Genomic DNA, 19,321 nt, shown 5'->3' on the forward strand with positions numbered 1-19,321 from the left:
TAATTCTGTTCACAGAGGAGGACTTGTTTTAAAACAACTTCATTTTTCTTTGACGTATATGTAATTACACAGCTGTAACGAATAGCCATGGAGATGCAATCTACCATCCAAATAACTAGCATTAGTCTTCAAAGTATTTTTTGGGCTTTCTAACTTTACTGTCTCAGAATGAAGGGTAATTACCAGACATGACTAAATGCAAAATCCAGGCCATTCAAAGGGCCAGCCCCTCCCAAAGGTTGACTCCCCTTGTGACAGTATACATCAGTCTTCTGGACAACACTACAAAAGAAAGTCATTTCAGTTTAGGTGCAGGCTATCCTGAATACCTGATCTTCTTTCCCTCCAAACTGAGCGATACCACATTTATCTCCAGGACATTGTCTTCTTCTTTTTTTAATATTTATTTTATATTAAAGAATAGTTGATTAACAATGCTGTATTAGATTCAGGTGCACAGCAAAGTTACACATACACATGTATCTACTTTTTTTCAAATTCTTTTCCTGTTTAGGTTGTTATAGAATATTGGGCAGAATTCCCTGTGCTATACAGTAGGTCCTTGTTGCTTATTTATTTTATACATAGTAGTACTTATACATTAATCCCAAAGTCCTAATTTATCTCCCCTCACCTTTGGTAACCATAAGTTTGTTTTCTATGTCGAAGAGTCTGTTTTGTAAATAAGTTCATTCATATCATTTTATTTTAGATTCTGCATATAAGTAATATCACATGATATCTGTCTTTTCTTTCTTTTCTAATGTATGTTAGTTATCACCCTCATTCTTGCCTTTTATCTCTGTGTAAACCATGTGCTCGATCACATTTGCCATTTTGTTTGGGTGACATTCCCATCAATCAAGTGACTGTTGGAGTAGACACCACAGGGGCTATGAAAATTTACCATGAAAATTTCATTATGACTCATTGTGATCCCTGCAACAGGGCTTTCCCATTAATAGAAATCGGAGCATGAGAAACTTCTAATCCACTCTTGACCAAATACATATTCTGAGAGGGAACCTTCCCATTAGGCCTCTGCTTTTTAATTTAGTATTTAGAGGCCACAGAGCACACGTCAGCAAAAATATATAGGAAATACTTGCCAGCCACCTCGTATGACAGGCATTCTTCAGGAAGCAGCGGGGATGTGCTTCAGTGAGTCCAGGAACAGATAGGCTTGCCGTATTTCAAAAGTAAATCTTAGACTTCTATCACAGCTCCCAAGCCCAGTAGCTGTGTTGGTAACAAAAATCCTGAGATGGTAAAAGCCAGTATTTTGTGGTTTCTTTAATGGGCAAAGTTGTAATACTTACACATGCAACGGAGGGATCGGAGATGGATCATAATGGTAACGGCCCTCGTGGTGTCTGGCATCAATTGGTACAGGAGGATGGAATGCAGGAAAGAGATGAGGAGGGTCTGAAAAGGAAAGAAAGTCCAACCTGTATAAACAGAACACTTTGAAACAGAATTCCCATACGTGAAGCCACATCGCCACACTGTCTTCACAACTGATGCTGAAATTAACCTGAAGACTTTGTGGAAGAATTCTTGAAAGTTCAGGACCAAGCAAATAATACCAGCACATGAGACAGTAGAGCCACTGAATGCAACCTGAACCCAGACAGGAGAGCAAGAAACAGGTACAACACGTGCCCCTAGCCTGGACGAAAGACTGGCCAGAGTGCAAAGGCTGAAGGAAGCCACCAAGCCAAGAGGAAGAGATGCCAAAACACTTTTTTATTTGCATTTATTTTTTTGGCCACATCCCAACAAGGGACTGAACCCAGATGCTCAGCAATGAAAGTTTGGAGAGTCCTAACCACTCAGCAACCAGGGAATGCCTCATTTTTTATTTTTAAAATGACACTGTCATGTAAATTTTCATATTCTATTTATTTATTTGGCTGTGCCCGGACTTAGCTGTGGTATGCAGACTTTTAGGTTGCAGCATGTGGACTATAGTTTCCTGACCAGGGATCGAACCCACACCCCCTGCACTGGGAGCTTGGAGTTTTAACTGCCAGGGAAGTCCTGTGAAGTGAACTTTAGACAAAGACATAATATCACTATGAGTTTTCATCTCTCCCACTTGTTAGGAAAGGATTTCTTTCAAAAGTCCCTGCTAGAATCCATGTCACATGTAGACACACACACACACACACACACACACACACACACACACTTAAAAAATTTAAATGCATGCTCCCTCCCACTCCTCCTTGTCCTAGGTCAGGCTTCCAGAATCCCAACACAAGGGCAGCAAATGTATAGGTTGGCCAGAGATGTTACATGGCCTGACAGAGGGACATTTGGAGTAAACTGGGGGTTCCTTTCCTGCAGCCCCAACATTCCCCTTGGACCAACATTCTCTTGGCCTCCTCTCCTGCTCTGGCTCAGGTCAGTCATCACTGTTTTGAGGTTTCTGTGTGTACGCTTACTTAAAATAGTTCTTCTGCTCCCACTTGCCCTGATTATCTCTGACAAATCTGAAAATAAACTTTTTTTTTTCTAAATAGTAATTCACTGAAAGAACTGAAAATAGCTTTACCAGATTTTATCATGAGGAGCACCCGATACTAAAGTTTTTCCTGAGTTTCAAGAAGCAATAAAGAAACAAGTCCAAGAGCAGGAGGGGAGCCTTCACAACTCTGAGGCGATAAAGCAGCAAATACACCAGAACTCGTGTTGTGAATGTTACCTTCCATACGTGGTCGCCCAGGAAGCCTGCATGTAGCTGTCACACCGCTGTTGCCCAGAACACTCCCAAGAATTGATGTGTACACCAAACAGGCCTCAGAAGGGCTATGAGCTCCTTCGAAAAGTCTGAAGATTTTGCCTAGTGTAGTAGACGGTAAAAGCAATTCCAAATGAGACCCTGTGAACAGGCCCTGAGGAATGGCTGGAAAAAGTGACACAGAACCTCCCCATGGGGCAGGGGAGTGGGTGTGTCAAACATGGATGAGGGTATGATTGCATCCTCCACTGTGAGTTTCCTTAAGTCCTGGGGGTGACTATTATACATGTGCTTGTTGAATTCAAGTAGTTTTCATTTTCCTTCCTATACATTTCTCTAGTCCAAATTTTCTCCAACAAGCATCTTTTAGAATGTAAATATAACAACCTTTTTTTTTTTCAAAAAAAATGATATTTTACTCCCCCCCCTAAGACTTTGCTCCTGCTGGCCTCATTTGAGAATCTAAGAATATGATTAGGAGAATAAAATAAGAGAGAAAAACTATTAATGTACAACATTACAGCTCTGACAGCACTACAGAGGTGCCCAAAGCTGAACTTCACCAGGTATAGAACCCAGAAGAAGAGGTTCTAGAGTGTAGAAAATGTGCATTACTCACTGTATATTGTACTTGCTCCTTATAAGATAAGGGGGGGAGGGAATGGTACTGAAAGAGGAAAGGAGTCATCTTGGTATTATCTCATATCGTTGACACTGTGATATCATGATGTACAATGATGCTTAAAATTCAATAGGGACATACTGACTGCCTGATCAAACGCTATACGTTTTATAAAGTGCATCTGAAAAATTCAGTTATATTTTAAATACATCACTTAGGACATTATAAAAGGATGTTGGAATTGTTTTCTTTTGTTTTGTTTTGTTTTGTAACACAAATCTTGCACTAAGTTTAAATGTCCCACATAACCCAGGAATCCTGCAGAGCCCAAATGTCCTATTTCATTTAACTCTTCTGGAAGAAACTGATGCATCCTTCCTAAAACAACATAAAATTGAGTGGAGTAATGTATTTCATGAATCTGAAAGTCTGACATCTACTCAGTGAATGCTTCATGGTCTTCAGTTTTGAACAATCCCAAATGAATCACTGAGGTTCAGGGTCAGGTGCATCAGGGGTTAGGCGGATGGCCAACAGGCCCCGAGCGTGGTTCTCTCCTCTCCTCCTGCTGGCAGTCACTACTGATGCTCATGGACTTGCCTCCAGCAGACTTCAAACTTCACACAGTCATCCATTCTTGGAAACTGGAGAAGTAAACCTACTAGAACTTGTTGTAAATTAAGGATTCATACCGTCTGACCCACCTCCTCAAGCTTTTCCCTATGCATCATTTTAAATGGTGTTTTGAGGGACTTCGTGACAATTCTGCCAGACCTGGCAGATATTTTCACTTATTTACTTCTTGGTTCTTGGCTGTGTGATTAAATTCTCTCCACCAGATAAGTGGGTGCTAACTATATCTGCTTTTCTCTATGTGGGTACAGCTATGAATTATGAAGATGCACAAACCCAGACCTCAAAATGTGGGCAGGTATTATACCTTCTGGAGAAGGCAATGGTACACCACTCAAATATGCCTCATATATCCAAAAAGTAACAGTCATTGTCTTTTATAGGAGTATTTATAATTATGTTGCAGTGATTATATGCATCAGGGGTGAAAACTAGGCACACAATTCTATAAAATCAAAAGCATTTACCCAAGCAGTATAAATCTTCACCCCCAGGGAAAACTGCAAGACCCTTATAGACGTATAAAAGGCACTGTCATCTTTATATTTTTACGAAATTATTTTAACAGGATTTCAACCCACTTTCTCTTTCTCTCTCTCATGCTCTTCCTTTTCAAAATGAGAGAGAAAATTACCAAGCATTGCAAAAATATCTAAAAGGAAAGAATTTAGGATTAGAATTAGTAATTACTGGGGCATTTAGTAGTTATTTCCCACTGTTGAGTATGTTTTGTGAGTTTAAAAGTTAATTCTGACTAAGTATGTGATGCATCTTACAGCATTGTTTGCTCAAAGTGTTTATTTATGTTACAAGAAAATTTATGAATCCTGCATTCTGGAATTAGGTTAAATAAAGAACCAAAAAATATGAATACGATCTGACTTGATCGAAGACATCTGATTTTTAGTTTAAGCATTTTTATTCCTATTTGTTTCCTTCTTGATTTAGTTGAAAATAACTTCTCTTGGACTGATAAAGTCTGTGCAAACAATTACACCTCATGTCAGTTATCAGTGGAAATCACACCTCTTAAGCCGCTTTCTAGTAAATGCAATGGAACAGCTCTCTTCCAATTCAAGACACGCTTGACCACAGCTTAACAGTAGAGACGAAGCATAAAAATCAGAACAAGCATGTCCTTTAACATATGTGGCATCACATGACATTAATCCTAACACATCTCTCAAAAAAAAAAAAGAAGATGCTGGCGAATCCTCAAACGTGGAGTGCTCCTCTTGCAACTCGGCTCATCGTTTCTATGTGGAAGATCGCAATATACTCCATCAGAGGCCCAAGAAGCTGTCCAAGAAAACCCACAGGACGAGAACAGGCCTGTGTCGCCAGCAGCCACCATAATTATCCACCTCCCAGTTTATTATTTACACATGAGCAGCACAGCTGTGGAGCATCATAACTCAGGAGGATGTGTAATAAGTTACCGCGCCGCAGCCATCTCCTGCTCTGGCCCTCGACAAAACACCACATGATGACTTTTCCAAAGTCAGGCGAAAACTGCTGAAGCAGAAGGAAGTGCCACTAAACCTGGCTCCCTCCTATTTATCATACAATTTCCTGACTGATGGTTCCACAAACCAGCTGTTAAGTGCTGTGTACTCTGCTGTCAGCAAACTAACGGGCTAAATGGAAGACAGGGAGAATAATGTGCAGAACTGGGGGAATCAATTTTACTGAAGGAATTAAAATTCTACCAGGTGGGGGGTGAGTCTGCAGAGCAGTGGGAAGCAGTCAACTGTCCATGCTTTGGGTTGCAAAGATGATTTATTACAGACTCGCGAGGGGTTTGACTATTGGACCAAATGCCTCTTAGACTAAAGGGAGATTTGCCAAGTGCGTATTATCGGAGGCGCAAGTGGAAGAGTCTTTAAACCCCATAAATATGTAATTGGCTTGACGCATGTTTAAATTGAAATGCATAGTAACAATATTTATGCTGGGTATAGTTGTTGGTATTCAATTTCATGCTGGCTGTCATCAGGCTGTGCATTGAGGGTCTCATTAGGAATGAGAGGCATTGATTTTTGGGTCTCCTTACAATAGCCTGGGTTGATCATAAAACCTGTAGCCAGAGAAAGACACTCAGAGGTTTATCTTCAGTTGCTGCGTGCTTCTCTCAAGAAATAGTTTTAATATCCTCAGGCTATGAGATCTCTTGGATGCCATTTGGGGAGACTGTCTTTAAGGTTTGAAATTTACATACAAAAATTGTAGATTAAAAAAGAAAGATCAAAGCCAGCTCCACTAGTGCCCTGAAGGAGTAATTCACCAAATGATACTTTAGTGGCCTGAAAGTGCCCAGGAAACAGTATGAGAGGACCCACAAGAGTAAACCGCCCAGGGCATAAATTCTCTTGGCTTATTTAAATCCTGAAGTCATCTGTTCACTGACTTTGGAATTTATTCTAGACGAGAACTAGAAATGATTTTTCTTGTCATTGGGATCAGCCTTGACTGTAGGAATGTCCAGTCCCCTCCAATTCACTCAATCTCCTGCCACTGGTAGAAACAGTAAAACCCAATGCGGGCAACATCCATGATACCAAAACCAAGGTAATCATCCAGCAGAGCTCAAATGACAGGTCTCAAGAGGGGAAGGGAGGGACCCTCACCACTCTCATAAGATGACAGAGAGGCACCTGGGCCTCATCTCTGCCTCTTCCCATCTGGGCATCTCCAATCATCACTTTGGCATCTACAGACCTTTTCCAGGGCTCAGTGGCATAAAGGAGACATCACTATGTGGACTGACTCCAACACCCAGACTGACTCCCTGCTCAGACACCCTCATGTTCCTGTCTGTGAACAGGATTATACCATGGACAGAAAAATGCCTATGGACCACAGCACCAGAAAGGGGCTGATCTGGCCCCTCTGAGGACAGCCCCAGGATATCTGACGAGGATTATCTCAAGTAATAAGGCAGTCTGTGGTCCTGTTGGTCTGCTATGAGCAGGATCTCTGGCCTGGAACCCCAAAGGGACCCCGCTGTGGATTTGCTGGGCATCCAGGTGGAATCATCCCATGAAGCATTTCATGGGGAATCAGGAATCTTCTTTCTGGTCTTACATGTATGTGGTGTGGAACCAGAAATATCTCCAGAGTCAGGAGTGTAGACCATCTTGTTTATAAGACCCGCTGTAATGTGGTACAAGTTTTAAGAAACTGTAATTCTGGTATACTCTAGACATCTGAGAGATGCCTTGCAGTAAAGAAGATCTATTACTTTTCACTTTACACCATGGCAGGAACCTTAACTTGTAGAGCATACGTCATGGGAGGCAAACTACTGCACCAGGCAGTTTTTGTAAATAAAGTTTTATTGGAATACAGGTGCTGTTTTGTTCATATACCACCCATAGTTGCTTTCACACTGCAGTGACTGCCTTGGTGAGCTGAGACAGAGAAACACGCGGCCCATAAAACCTAATATATTTTATACCTGGAAGTGTATATATGTCAGTCCCAATCTCCCTCCCACCCTCCCCTTCCCCCTCATGTCCACATGTCCATTTTCCACATCTGAGTCTATTCTTGACTTGGAAATCGGTTTATCTGTACCATTTTTGTAGATTCTATATATGTAGCACAATGTATGTTAGTTGTTTTTCTCTTTCTGACTTACTCCACTCTCTGTGACAGACTCTAGTTCCTATAAGCACAGGAAGCTCAGTTCTGGGCTCTGTGATGACCTAGGGGGATGAGGGGTGGCTGGGAGGGAGGTTCAAGAGGGAGGGGATGTATGTATGCATACAACTGATTTACCTCATTGTATAGCAAAAGCACAACATTGTAAAGCAATTGTATTTCAATAAAAATAAATAAATACTTTTTAAAAAATGAATATACTTCCTTCTGGCCCTTATAAGAAGCAGTTTAATGAACCTTGTCCCAGTATACCCCGAGAAAGCAATTCTCAGAAATGTTTACAATTCAGAAAAAACACATGCCAATTTTTTTCTTTATGGATGTGTAGTTTTTGAGAGGTAACATATTTCATATGTGTAAAATACTGATATGCCAATTTGTGACTTAAAAATATCTATAGACGTGTCCATACTGGTAATTACTCAGAAAAGAATATTTATTCTATGATTTTAGCAAAACCTATCACAAATAAATTCTAAGATAAAAATGATGATGGATTAAATTAACTATAAATCTAGCAAGTAATGGCAATAATCACTTAACATTTGCAAATTTAAGTTTGGAAGAAACACAAGCTGGAATCAAGATTGCCAGGAGAAAAATCAATAACCTCAGATATGCACATGACATCACCCTCATGGCAGAAAGTGAAGAGGAACTAAAAAGCCTCTTGATGAAAGTGAAAGAGGAGAGTGAAAAAGTTGGCTTAAAGCTCAACATTCAGAAAACGAAGATCATGGCATCTGGTCCCATCACTTCATGGGGAAACAGTGGAAACAGTGTCAGACTTTATTTTTCTGGGCTCCAAAATCGCTGCAGATGGTGACTGCAGCCATGAAATTAAAAGACGCTTACTCCTTGGAAGGAAAGTTATGACCAACCTAGATAGCATATTGAAAAGCAGAGACATTACTTTGCCAACAAAGGTTCGTTTAGTCAAGGCTATGGTTTTTCCTGTGGTCATGTATGGATGTGAGAGTTGGACCGTGAAGAAGGCTGAGCACCGAAGAATTGATGCTTTTGAATTGTGGTGTTGGAGAAGACTCTTGAGAGTCCCTTGGACTGCAAGGGGATCCAACCAGTCCATTCTGAAGGAGATCAGCCCTGGGATTTCTTTGGAAGGAATGATGCTAAAGCTGAAACTCCAGTACTTTGGCCACCTCATGCGAAGAGTTGACTCATTGGAAAGGACTCTGATGCTGGGAGGGATTGGGGGCAAGAGGAGAAGGGGACGACAGAGGATGAGATGGCTGGATGGCATCACTGACTCGATGGACGTGAGTCTGAGTGAACTCCGGGAGTTGGTGATGGACAGGGAGGCCTGGCGTGCTGTGATTCATGGGGTCGCAAAGAGTCGGACACGACTGAGCGACTGATCTGATCTGATAAGTTAACTAGAACATACACAAAGTTAACATAGAAAGCTGATTAACAAAACTATGTTATTTATAAAACCAAACAATTTTAACCTTCTGGCAACCACCCAACATTCCTGACTCCTTCCCTTTTTTTGGCCTCAAGGCAGTGTTTTAGGATCTTAGTTCCCTGACAAGGGATCTAACCTGTGCCCCCTGCAGTGGATCTTAACCACTGGCCCAACAGGGAAGTCCCTGATTCCTCTTGTATAAATATCCATGGGCATTCCCCACTACACAGACAGCACTCTCTATTATTTCTTCTGTGGCAGCATGCAGATATATTACATTGATCTAATATTCTAAATAGATCTAATGCTACCCAGCACTGCATTCTAGTCATACCACAACCCATCCAGGCCATACTTCTTTACAAGCATAATTATGTGTTTCTACAAGAAAATGATACATAGCCCTCTGCAAGTAAATTAACAAGAAATCTGTCTTTACCACCTCAATTGTATCCTGGGTAGTGAACAAAAAATTGATCTCTCCCCTTCCTGGTCCCTTTTAACTTCTTTTACCCAACTAATCTTCGCAAGTTTTTCCACGAAAAATCATGTCCATTGTATTACCAATGGCAGAAACAGGCCACATCTGCTCACTGGCTGGCCAATGAAATCTTCCACCCAGAGTCTCTGGAATGCACCTTGCCTATGATCCCATATGTATCCATCATATTTTTGTTGTTTCTAGCTTTCCTGCCAAGAGAGAGGGAAAGGAAGCAAAGAGAAAAAAGAGAAGGTTTACAGCCATTATACCTAACCTGCAAAACTATCCAAGGGAAATCACACAAAAACATATGAAGAGTCACTATATTTAAGTGGCAACTCCATTAACTTGAACTATGCTAATGGTATATTTTCTTATGAAAGCACGGAAATTAAAAGATGGAAATTGGTTACCAATGATATATTCTTATCCCAATGACCAGTTTTTAAGTTGCTTCACTTATGTCCTACTCTTTGTGACCCTATGGACTACAGCCCACCAGGCTCCTCTGTCCATGGGATTCTCCAGGCAAGAATATTGGAGCAGGCTGCCATGCCCTCCTCCAGGGGATCTTCCTGACCCAGGAATCAAACTTGCATCTCTTATGTCTCCTGCATTGGCAGGAGGGTTCTTTACCACTAGCACCGCCTGCACAGCACAATTTAAAAGCCAAATTCATAGTTTGGAAAATGTACATTGGGATTCATAATGCTGATGAAGTGAAGGCAGAGGATGAAATGTTTCCAGGAAAGCATTTGGTACCTCAGCTCTAATACAGAAGCCTTAGAGACAGACTGAATTCAGAAGTCACTTGGCTTAGTGCGTAAACCAACAATTAACAACAATGAGGTCTAGAAGTTGTGTCCCAAGGAAAATAAATCAACTGACAAAAGTGCTTCCAGCAGACTCCCTGGTGGTCTAGGGGCTAAACCTCGGGCCTTCCAATACAGGGGGCCCTGGTTCGATCCCTGGTCAGGGAACTATATCCCACATGCTGTAAGACCCAGCACAGTCAAATAAATAAACAAATATAAAACAAGAGCCCCCAAACATTTTTTTAAATATTGTAAAATTAGCAGAAGTAGGTTGAGAAAGGTAAAAGCAAAAGAATACAATGCTTTACATTTCATAATAGCCATGTCTGTTTCTTCGTGCGATCTTCTTGACAACCCTAAAATCATCATTTCCAAGGCTTTATTATTATTCCTCCTAAGTACTGTTTCTCCTTATTTCCTATTACCACACAATCTTGAGGGGTAAGAAGGGAAAAATTTCATGATCTGCTCAGAGAAGCTAAATGATCAACCCCCATGTCACAGAAACCAGGGCCAAGTTCGTGTTTTTTCTACTCCACCACCAGAGGTGGCACTCCCAATATGATGGTCCTAAAAGGTGATGGCACCCCACTCCAGTACTCTTGCCTGGAGAATCCCATGGACGGAGGAGCCTAGTGGGCTGCAGTCCAGGGGTCGCTAAGAGTTGGACACGACTGAGCGACTTCACTTTCACTTTCCACTTTTATGCATTGGAGAAGGAAATGGCAACCCACTCCAGTGTTCTTGCCTGGAGAATCCCAGGGACGGGGGAGCCTGGTGGGCTGCCATCTATGGGATCGCACAGAGTTGGACACGACTGAAGCGACTTAGCAGCAGCAAACACCTTCAAGGAGCCCATTTCAGTCTCCATCCTGTTCAAAAGCAGGAACCAGGAAGAGCTGTCAGTAAGCTCAGGTCTTCTGCATGGTATTAATAACTGCCTGGGCTGAGGCTCAGAGGCTCTGGAGAGTTCCACAGCATAGAATGATGCTGCTAGTCAGGAAGAGCCACCCATCCAAGTCAACCTTGGGAAATAACTTCTTTGGGTTGGCCAAAGAAGTTCATTTGGGTTTTTCTGTACCATCATATGGAAAAACCTGAACAAAATTTTTGGCTAACTCAATATTTTGAAGGCACTGGAAAACCTACAAAGACCTTCAGGATGTGCTGCTGTGCTGTGCTTAGTCTCTCAAGTTGTGTCTGACTCTTTGTGATCCCATGGACTGTAGCCCGCCAGGCTCCTCTATCCATGGGGATTCTCCAGGCAAGAATACTAGAGTGGGTTGCCAGGCCCTCCTCCAGGAGATCTTCCTGACCCAGGGATTGAACCCAAGCCTCCCGCATTGCAGGTAGATTCTTTACAGTCTGAGCCACCAGGGAAGCCTGTGCTGGTTGGACTGGAGGCCAAATAATAGCAGCAGTGGGCAAGGCCCGTACAGCACTGGAGGACTCTTTCAACCACCTAGTGGGCCTCAATAACAGGCTAAACTCAGGCCCTGAAAGGCCCTGCCATCTCTTCAGAATCTTGCCTGTGCACCTCCCCATGTTCAGAGCCTACTCCAGGCAAAGGCCTACATGCCCTGAGCTAAATCATCTCTCTGAAGTTCATCTTCATCTTCTAGCCCCGCAAGTTTGCCTGCCTCCTGCTGGGCCGGGAGTTACTTCATATTTAGACAAGCAGTGTCCCCACCCCATCCCATCCCATCACCCCACTAAGATGGGGCAGATAACGGTGGGCACTCAGAGAAAACCACCCTATGCTGGGTCTTTTCCAAGACACTGAATGTCCTTTCCCACCAAGGAAATGTGGATGCTCCAGGGAATTCAGGAGACTTGAGTAGCCTGCTAACACCCATATGGAAAAAGCTCTTTGACACAAAAGGTTAGAGGTCAAAAGTTTAAAAGCTCATGACAGAAATGACAGGGGCCCCTTTGCCCCCACTCCCCCTTTTTTTGTCAATAACATCAAAGGCCCTGGTCTGTTCTTAATGCTATTATTGTTACGCCTTTGGAATCCATTGAAATTCCAGCACGTTGATTGCACACTGGGAGCCCTGAAAGGCTCCACTTTCCTGCCCCTTAAACCCTGAATTCTCACTGCCGATGAAGCACCAGGAAGCAGGAACACACAAAGCTTTTAAGCAGAGAGTTTATTTAAGTGCTTCTTTCACCATGATTGTAAAATAACAAAGCACATGAAGTGAAATGATTCCCTTGTAGGAATGCAAGGAAATCAGAGAAAAGGAAGAGGCTCCCCTATTTCTAAGGGGAAAGAAAAATTCTCCTTCATACGTCGTAGTTCATGAGAATGCAAGTACCAAAATATTCCTGATTTTTCTTGTATCTCTCTTTTCCCTGAAATCTTCCATTAGCCACTGGGCATACACTGGACACACGTCCTCAAAGACATTGGCTCTACGTGCATAGATCAGATGGCATCATTTGAGGGAATCACTTTCTGCTGAAGGATGGTGCTCAAAGGTCCAGCTATGGCATTTGCATCTATGGCATGCCTACTATTACTGATTAGATGGCCACAATTTGGAAGTTCTCAATGCCTGAGTCTTTCTCTGATCCACAAATAAAGTTGAGTTTATAGAATGATTACACCGATAGCATGGATCAAGAAAGGAGAAAAGTCAAGTTCATCTCAATGTCACACCTGAACTCTCTGTCCACCTTTATTGGAATGGGAGGCCCATTTAGCTGTGCCACCTGCGAGTTCTTCAGTGATCATGACCATGTAACTTACCTGACTACCTCCCTCCTTCCCCTTCCACGCACAGTTGCTGAGATGCACTCGTGACCCCACATACCCACACGCTCCTGGGTATGTGGATAAGAAGCCCAGAGCTGCTTTTTATCCACACATGTCCATGACCACCCCCACCTCCACTCCCCAAAGTTCACACTTGTTACTTCCTTTCCTGTTGGCTGTCCTTCCCATTTGAAACCACATTTTATAGATTTACCTAAAAACAAAAGACTATAATCATAACAGATTTTTTTTCCACACATATAACAAAGCCAACAAGATTCAGACCTATTTACTCCACAAAGCTGTCCAAGAGACCAAGTGACAAAGATGAAGGTTGTTCATAAAATCTAAAGTCCTCACGTGTAAGGGTTATTGTTATTTCTAAGTCTTTCTCCTTCAACCCAGATGTCCAAGTAAACACTGATAGTCAACATCTTCATTTGAGCATCTTCAGCTTTAGACTTGATCTGATTGCTCAGTCCATGTTCCTCCCTTGCACTCAAGCCTTCACTGATCATGATGTAGGTGAGGTTCTTCATCCCTTGTTTTTAAGTAAGTTTTGTGGCAAACATCCAACTCTGTTCCCCAAATTCCAGATCAGCCATATGTAACGAGCCCTTATGTATGAGCCACACATAATGATCAACAATTAGGTGAGGGGGAAAAAAAGACAGCCAAAGATATAGGCAAATAATAAATAGCTCTCATTTTTTGAGCATTCACTCTGTGTTCAGGGTTATCCTTGGGCTTTCCTGATGGCTGTGATGGTAAAGAATCCGCCTGCAATGTAGAAGACCTGGATTTGATCCCTGGGTTAGGAAGATCCCCTGGAGAAAGGAATGGCAATCCATTCCAGTATTCTTGCCTGGAGAACTCCATGGACAGAGGAGCCTGGCAGGCTTCATGGCCATGGGGTCATGAAGAGTCGGCACAGCTAAGCGACTAACACTTTTCAGGGTTACCCTAACTGCTGCTCAGATATTTTTTTATTTCTACTACAAGACAACTCAGTGAAGCAGGTATAACTACCCCTACTTCACAATGATGAAACAGGCATCAGAGATGGGAAATGAAAGGCACTGTTAGAAAAAAAAAAAAAAGACAACAGGCTCAACACGGAGTCACCTATGCTAAGCCCCATGTCACCAAACCCAGCAAACTGAGACTTAATGATAGTTTTGGCTCCCCTTAGAAATGGAATCTTAAACCAGTCAGTCAGAAATCACCTGGTCAGCTCAAGTGAGGCAATCCCATCACCTTAAGGAGCGTAACCTTGCCGCAACCAACCCATTTTCTGCTAGTAAAACTCTCTTGTCCCAGCTCCCTTCTACCTATAAAAGTCTTTGACTTTGCATAGCTCCTCTGAGCCCCTTTCTATCTGCTAGACAGGAAAGCTGCCTGGTTCATAAATGGATGAATAAAGCCAGTAAGATCTTTAAAATTTACTCAGTTGAATATTGCTTTTTGAATAGCACTCAGGTAGGAACTGACGAAGCTGGACCTCCGTCAGGTCCGGTCTGACTGCAGAGCCCTGGAAGCTTCTGATCACGAGGCTCGGGCCTCCACTCAGAAGGCCTCATGTTTGCTTCAGTGCTCTGCTGTCACCCTCTTGAAATTCTTCAACATTTTTGAGCAAGAGCCCCGAATATTCTTTTTGCACTGGGCTGCACAAATGTCATAGCCCGTTCTGAGTAGAACTACTCTTCTCCTCCTGGGGACTCCCCTTGCCTCCGGTGTCCCCATAACAAAACCCATAGGCAGCTGAAGGGCATCATTTATACACCCACCTTCACCCCAGGTCCTGAGGCAGCAACAAGGTGAGCCTTCTTCCTGGGGTCCCCATCTCAGGTACACACCCTCAGGGGGACCATCATTCCAGCATCTCACACTTCTCCCAGATACTAGGGACCCGGCCCACATGGAGCAGGTCCCCAGCTTGTGTGGCAGGGTGAACCCAGCTGGATCCCCTATGACACCCTCTCACTAGCCTTCCCGAGGCTAGCAAAGTTGCCCTGCCAGCCGCCAGCCATCCCAAGGGCTAATTGGCTTGTTTTCATCATGACTGAATGAAGCAGAAGTTCCCTCTACACATAAATAAATCACAATTACTAACTGCTAGACTGGAGCGGCTCTCTCCTCCCCTGTGGCCTTGGCAGAGGAATTCCCAGGCCCGCCGGGCGAGCACAAAAGCCCCAGACTGGCCGGGCGATATCCGCTGGCTGGGCTCCGTTTATTATTTAAACAGTAACTTAACGACTCTTCCCGGAGGTGAACGAGGCCAAACTGTTTTCCTTCCCTTCACAAAGCAGAGATGCAGGGCTTATTTGAATGTCTTCAACGTTTACTTTAGTTCCCTTGGTTAAATACCTTCCTCCGCAGAGTCAAACAAACAGTTCACTTCATTAGAAAGGCAAACAATTTAGCAAGAGAATACCAGCACTTGAGGGGGACCTGCTTTGAGCCCAAAAACCCCTCTGCCCTGGGAAGGGGGCCCAGGAGGGTCGAGGCAGCGCGTGGAGCTCACTTCAAAAGCCTTTTCACAAATACTTCACACATTCACTGGTAATTAACAGATAACCCCAAAGAGATTATCTGCCCAGAGGCTGAGGGCCCTCAGAGGATTATCCACAGAGAGAAGGCAGAGCCTGGAGGGCACACCCTTTTTTCTAGAAGTACAAGTGGATCAAGTCTTCTGGGAAAACACCCAAGCAGGCAGCTACCTACCCCCCCCACCCCCGTTTAAAATAACAAAGCCACAGTGCATGGAAATAATATTCATTGGAGCCACAGCTGCAAAGTTGGGCCTGGGGAAAAACCAGGGCCAGGGCAGCCAGGATGGCATGGATAGAATGTGCAGGAAAAGACCAGGACGAGAAGGCAAGGACCATGTGGGGTGTGTTCCCAAGATTCCAGCTCAGAAGTGGGGGCCACATTTTCCAGGCAAAAACTTGGTGTAAATTGGGGAACAGGTTGTGAGCAGGTTAAGTTGGTGCTTCTCCGGTAGCTATGAGAGCCCAGCATAGGGCAGGTTGGCAGCCCACTGGCCCACTGAAGCCTGGAGCACCTGTGGATGGCGGTGACCACTCCAGCCACGCACTGCAGGCCTGCAGTGGGAACCCCTGGCTGGGGAACCCCTTGGCAGATGGAGACAGAACCCCACACCTGTCACCAGCTTCTTCCAGAACAGTGCATCTCAGGCCTTTATGTCACATCCATCCATCCAGGGCACAGGAAACCATCTGGGGTTCATATTAGATAATTAAGGAGTCTGGGATTGACGTGTACACACTACTATTTTAAAATAGATAACCAACAAGGACCTACTGCATAGTCCAGGGAACTCTGCTCAATACTGTGCAACAACCTAAAAAGGAAAAGAATTTGAGCGACTTCACTTTCACCTTTCACTTTCATACACTGGAGAAGGAAATGGCAACCCATTCCAGTGTTCTTGCCTGGAGAATCCCAGGGACGGGGGAGCCTGGTGGGCTGCCATCTATGGGGTTGCACAGAGTCGGACACGACTGAAGCGACGCAGCAGCAGCAGCAGATACATGTATATGTATAACTGAATCACTTTGCTGTATACCTGAAACTAATGCAACGTCGTTAATCAACTATATTCCAATATAAAATAAAAAGTTAAAAAAATAAATAAAAACTAGAAAGGATCCACTCTCCTTTTTCTTTAAGAACACACATAGCTGCTGCCATGCAGGTACACATACATCACAATAGGAGACACAAAACTGGGGCTGGGCAGGCAGCCCTATTAGACTTGAATTTGGGGTTTCACCTGCGCTGTGCTTGTACTGAACAGGGTCAGAGTAAGCAATTCCAGTACTCGTGGTTTTTAAGAAGTTGGTAAACCTCAAATGCCAACTGCAATAAATCATACAAGTCTCTATTAAAACTATAAATCACTCATGAAATTTAATACTGTCATGAAGAGTAATTAAGTGCTAATGTAATAAATCTACAAAAGAAAAAACAACACACACAACAATGAGGACTCTAAAGAGCAGGAGAATGCTCAGGTCTTAGAACCTTGAGACAAATCTTTGTGTCTCCCAACTCCCAAAAGGAAGTCTGCCTGTCTACCTACCTGCTGCTCCTCAGGGATGGGGGAATCATTTAAGGGCCACATGCTCAAATAAACTCAGGACTGACAGCCTAGAACATAATGCCCTTCTTCAAAACAGAAAAACCACACCGAAAATCTGCCCCGGTTCTGAGCTATCCTGTTAAGGAAAACAGAAAGGAACCAAAGGAGGGGCAAAGAGGAGTGATTCTGTGCAAGATGCATCGTGAGTTAAAGTGAAGTTACACGAAAGAGTCTCAGTTGTTCCTATGACCTTACTACCTCACTTGTACTGTCCAAATAATGGTTTTGCTGATAAATCGTTTGTTCTCAGCTCTTCAACTACTCTGAATCTTTCCATTTGACTAGGAAAACTATAACCAGGAATTTTTTCTTGGGCTGCTTCAGCCATAGGCTGAATGACTCAGGGCTCAATCAACAGCTGATAAATACAGTAAGTCCCCTACATGCGAACCTTCAAGTTTCGAACTTTCAAAGACACAAACGCACCCTTGCACGTCCAATCACATAAGTTAGTTCACGTGTCTGGCACACACTGTCCCATGCCTGCATCCTCTACAAGTGGCTGTGTGTGGTTTACTGTACAGGACTGAATAGAGTACAGTAGTACAGTGTCTTTATTTCAAGCCCAGGATGACCGGCAGCAAGCATAAAAACAGTGATGATGCAGCTGGTTATCTTCTATTACTGACAATCCTTCAGCTCCACCATCTCCCGTCTCCTCTCCTCCAGCCAGTAACTCTTCTTGCCTGTTAATTCAATTCCATTCCCTGTATGCCAGCTGTTGTACTACACTACTGTGCTTTTTAAGGTAAAGTACTGTAAGATTAAAAATGTTTACTTTTGTTTGCTTTTTACATATTATTTGTATGAAAAGTACAAATAAACCTACAGCTAATGGTACCTAGGCTAACTTTCTTGGACTTACAAACAAATTGGACTTATGAACGTGCTCCCGTAATGGAACTCATTTGCATGGAGGGGACTTACTGTATGTACTTGAATAAGTAAAGATGGATTCACATACAAACCCACATGGGCCATGGAAACACAAGGAGCCTAAAAGTAGGCGGTCCTGCCCAAGAGGAGCTGGGGGACCCACTGGTCACAAAGCCATGAACAAGAATGCCAGCTCAAAGAGTCCCAGTGCAAAGATGGTGTTCAAGTGAGCAGTGAGTAGGGGGAGCAGGTAGGGAGGGAAGAGTGTCAAAGAAACTCCCTCTTTTTGAGGAAAAATCCTGTTCAGAAACAATGAGTGGGAGCAAGGTGAGAGAACCCACAAAGAGCATGCGTGAAGCAGCCAGATGTGTGGGGGGCGCCGGAAGGGCCCAGGAATGGTTTAGAGCAGCGGACCCCAAAATTTTCGGCATCAGGGACGGGTTTAGTAGAAGACAATTTTTCAATGGACTGGGAAGGGGGGGCGTGGTAATTCAAACACATTACATTTATTGCATACTTTATTTCTATTATTATTATATCAGCTCCACCTCAGATCATCAGGCATTAGACCCAGAAGCTGGGGACCCCTGCTTTAGAGCACTGGTCTTCAAACTGCAATGTGCCTCCCATCACTCTTTAATAGGCAAATTGCTGGGTACACCCTCAAGAGTCAGATTCGGTAGGCCTGGGGAGGGGAGTAAGGATTTGCCTTTCTAACAAGTTCCCAGATGATGTTGAAGCTGCTGATCTGGGGGACTGCACTCAGAACCTTACTGGTCTAGGGCTGAGTGCAAGAAAAGGAGGCCAGGCCATAGAGGCCCTTGCATGCCGGCCAATGAGCCCCAAGAGCGGACACGAGAGACTTGAAATGATCAGACATTCATTTTGCAAATATTACCTTGGTGGAAAGTGGAGAATGGATTGAAAATGAAAGTGAAAGTCGCTCAGTCATGTCCAACTCTTTGTGACCCCGTGGACTAGTTCATGGGATTATCCAAGCCAGAATAGTGGAATGGGTAGCCTTTCCCTTCTCCAGGGGATCTTCCCAACTCAGGGACCGAACCCAGGTCTCCCACGTGGCAGGCTGATTCTTTACCAGCTGAGCCACAAGGGAAGCCGAGAATACTGGAGTGGGTAGC

General features: G+C 43.6%; 1 protein-coding gene across 7 annotated transcripts in view; it reads right to left on the reverse strand.

The window, feature by feature from the left end:
• The window catches only part of GLI3 (GLI family zinc finger 3), a 318,882-nt gene that overhangs the window by 141,630 nt on the left and 157,931 nt on the right, over window positions 1–19,321 (reverse strand). For all 7 annotated transcript variants that reach the window (XM_086396029.1, XM_086396032.1, XM_086396027.1 and 4 more), the window contains one exon: window positions 1,320–1,425. In XM_086396029.1, coding sequence (XP_086252155.1) covers window positions 1,320–1,425 — 106 coding nt within the window. The remainder of the gene's footprint in view (window positions 1–1,319; window positions 1,426–19,321) is intronic.

The sequence above is a fragment of the Bos grunniens genome, chromosome 4, assembly GCF_055505025.1.
Source record: "Bos grunniens cultivar Pamir isolate PY7600 chromosome 4, Bosgru_T2T1.0, whole genome shotgun sequence".
Taxonomy (NCBI): Eukaryota; Metazoa; Chordata; class Mammalia; order Artiodactyla; family Bovidae; genus Bos; species Bos grunniens.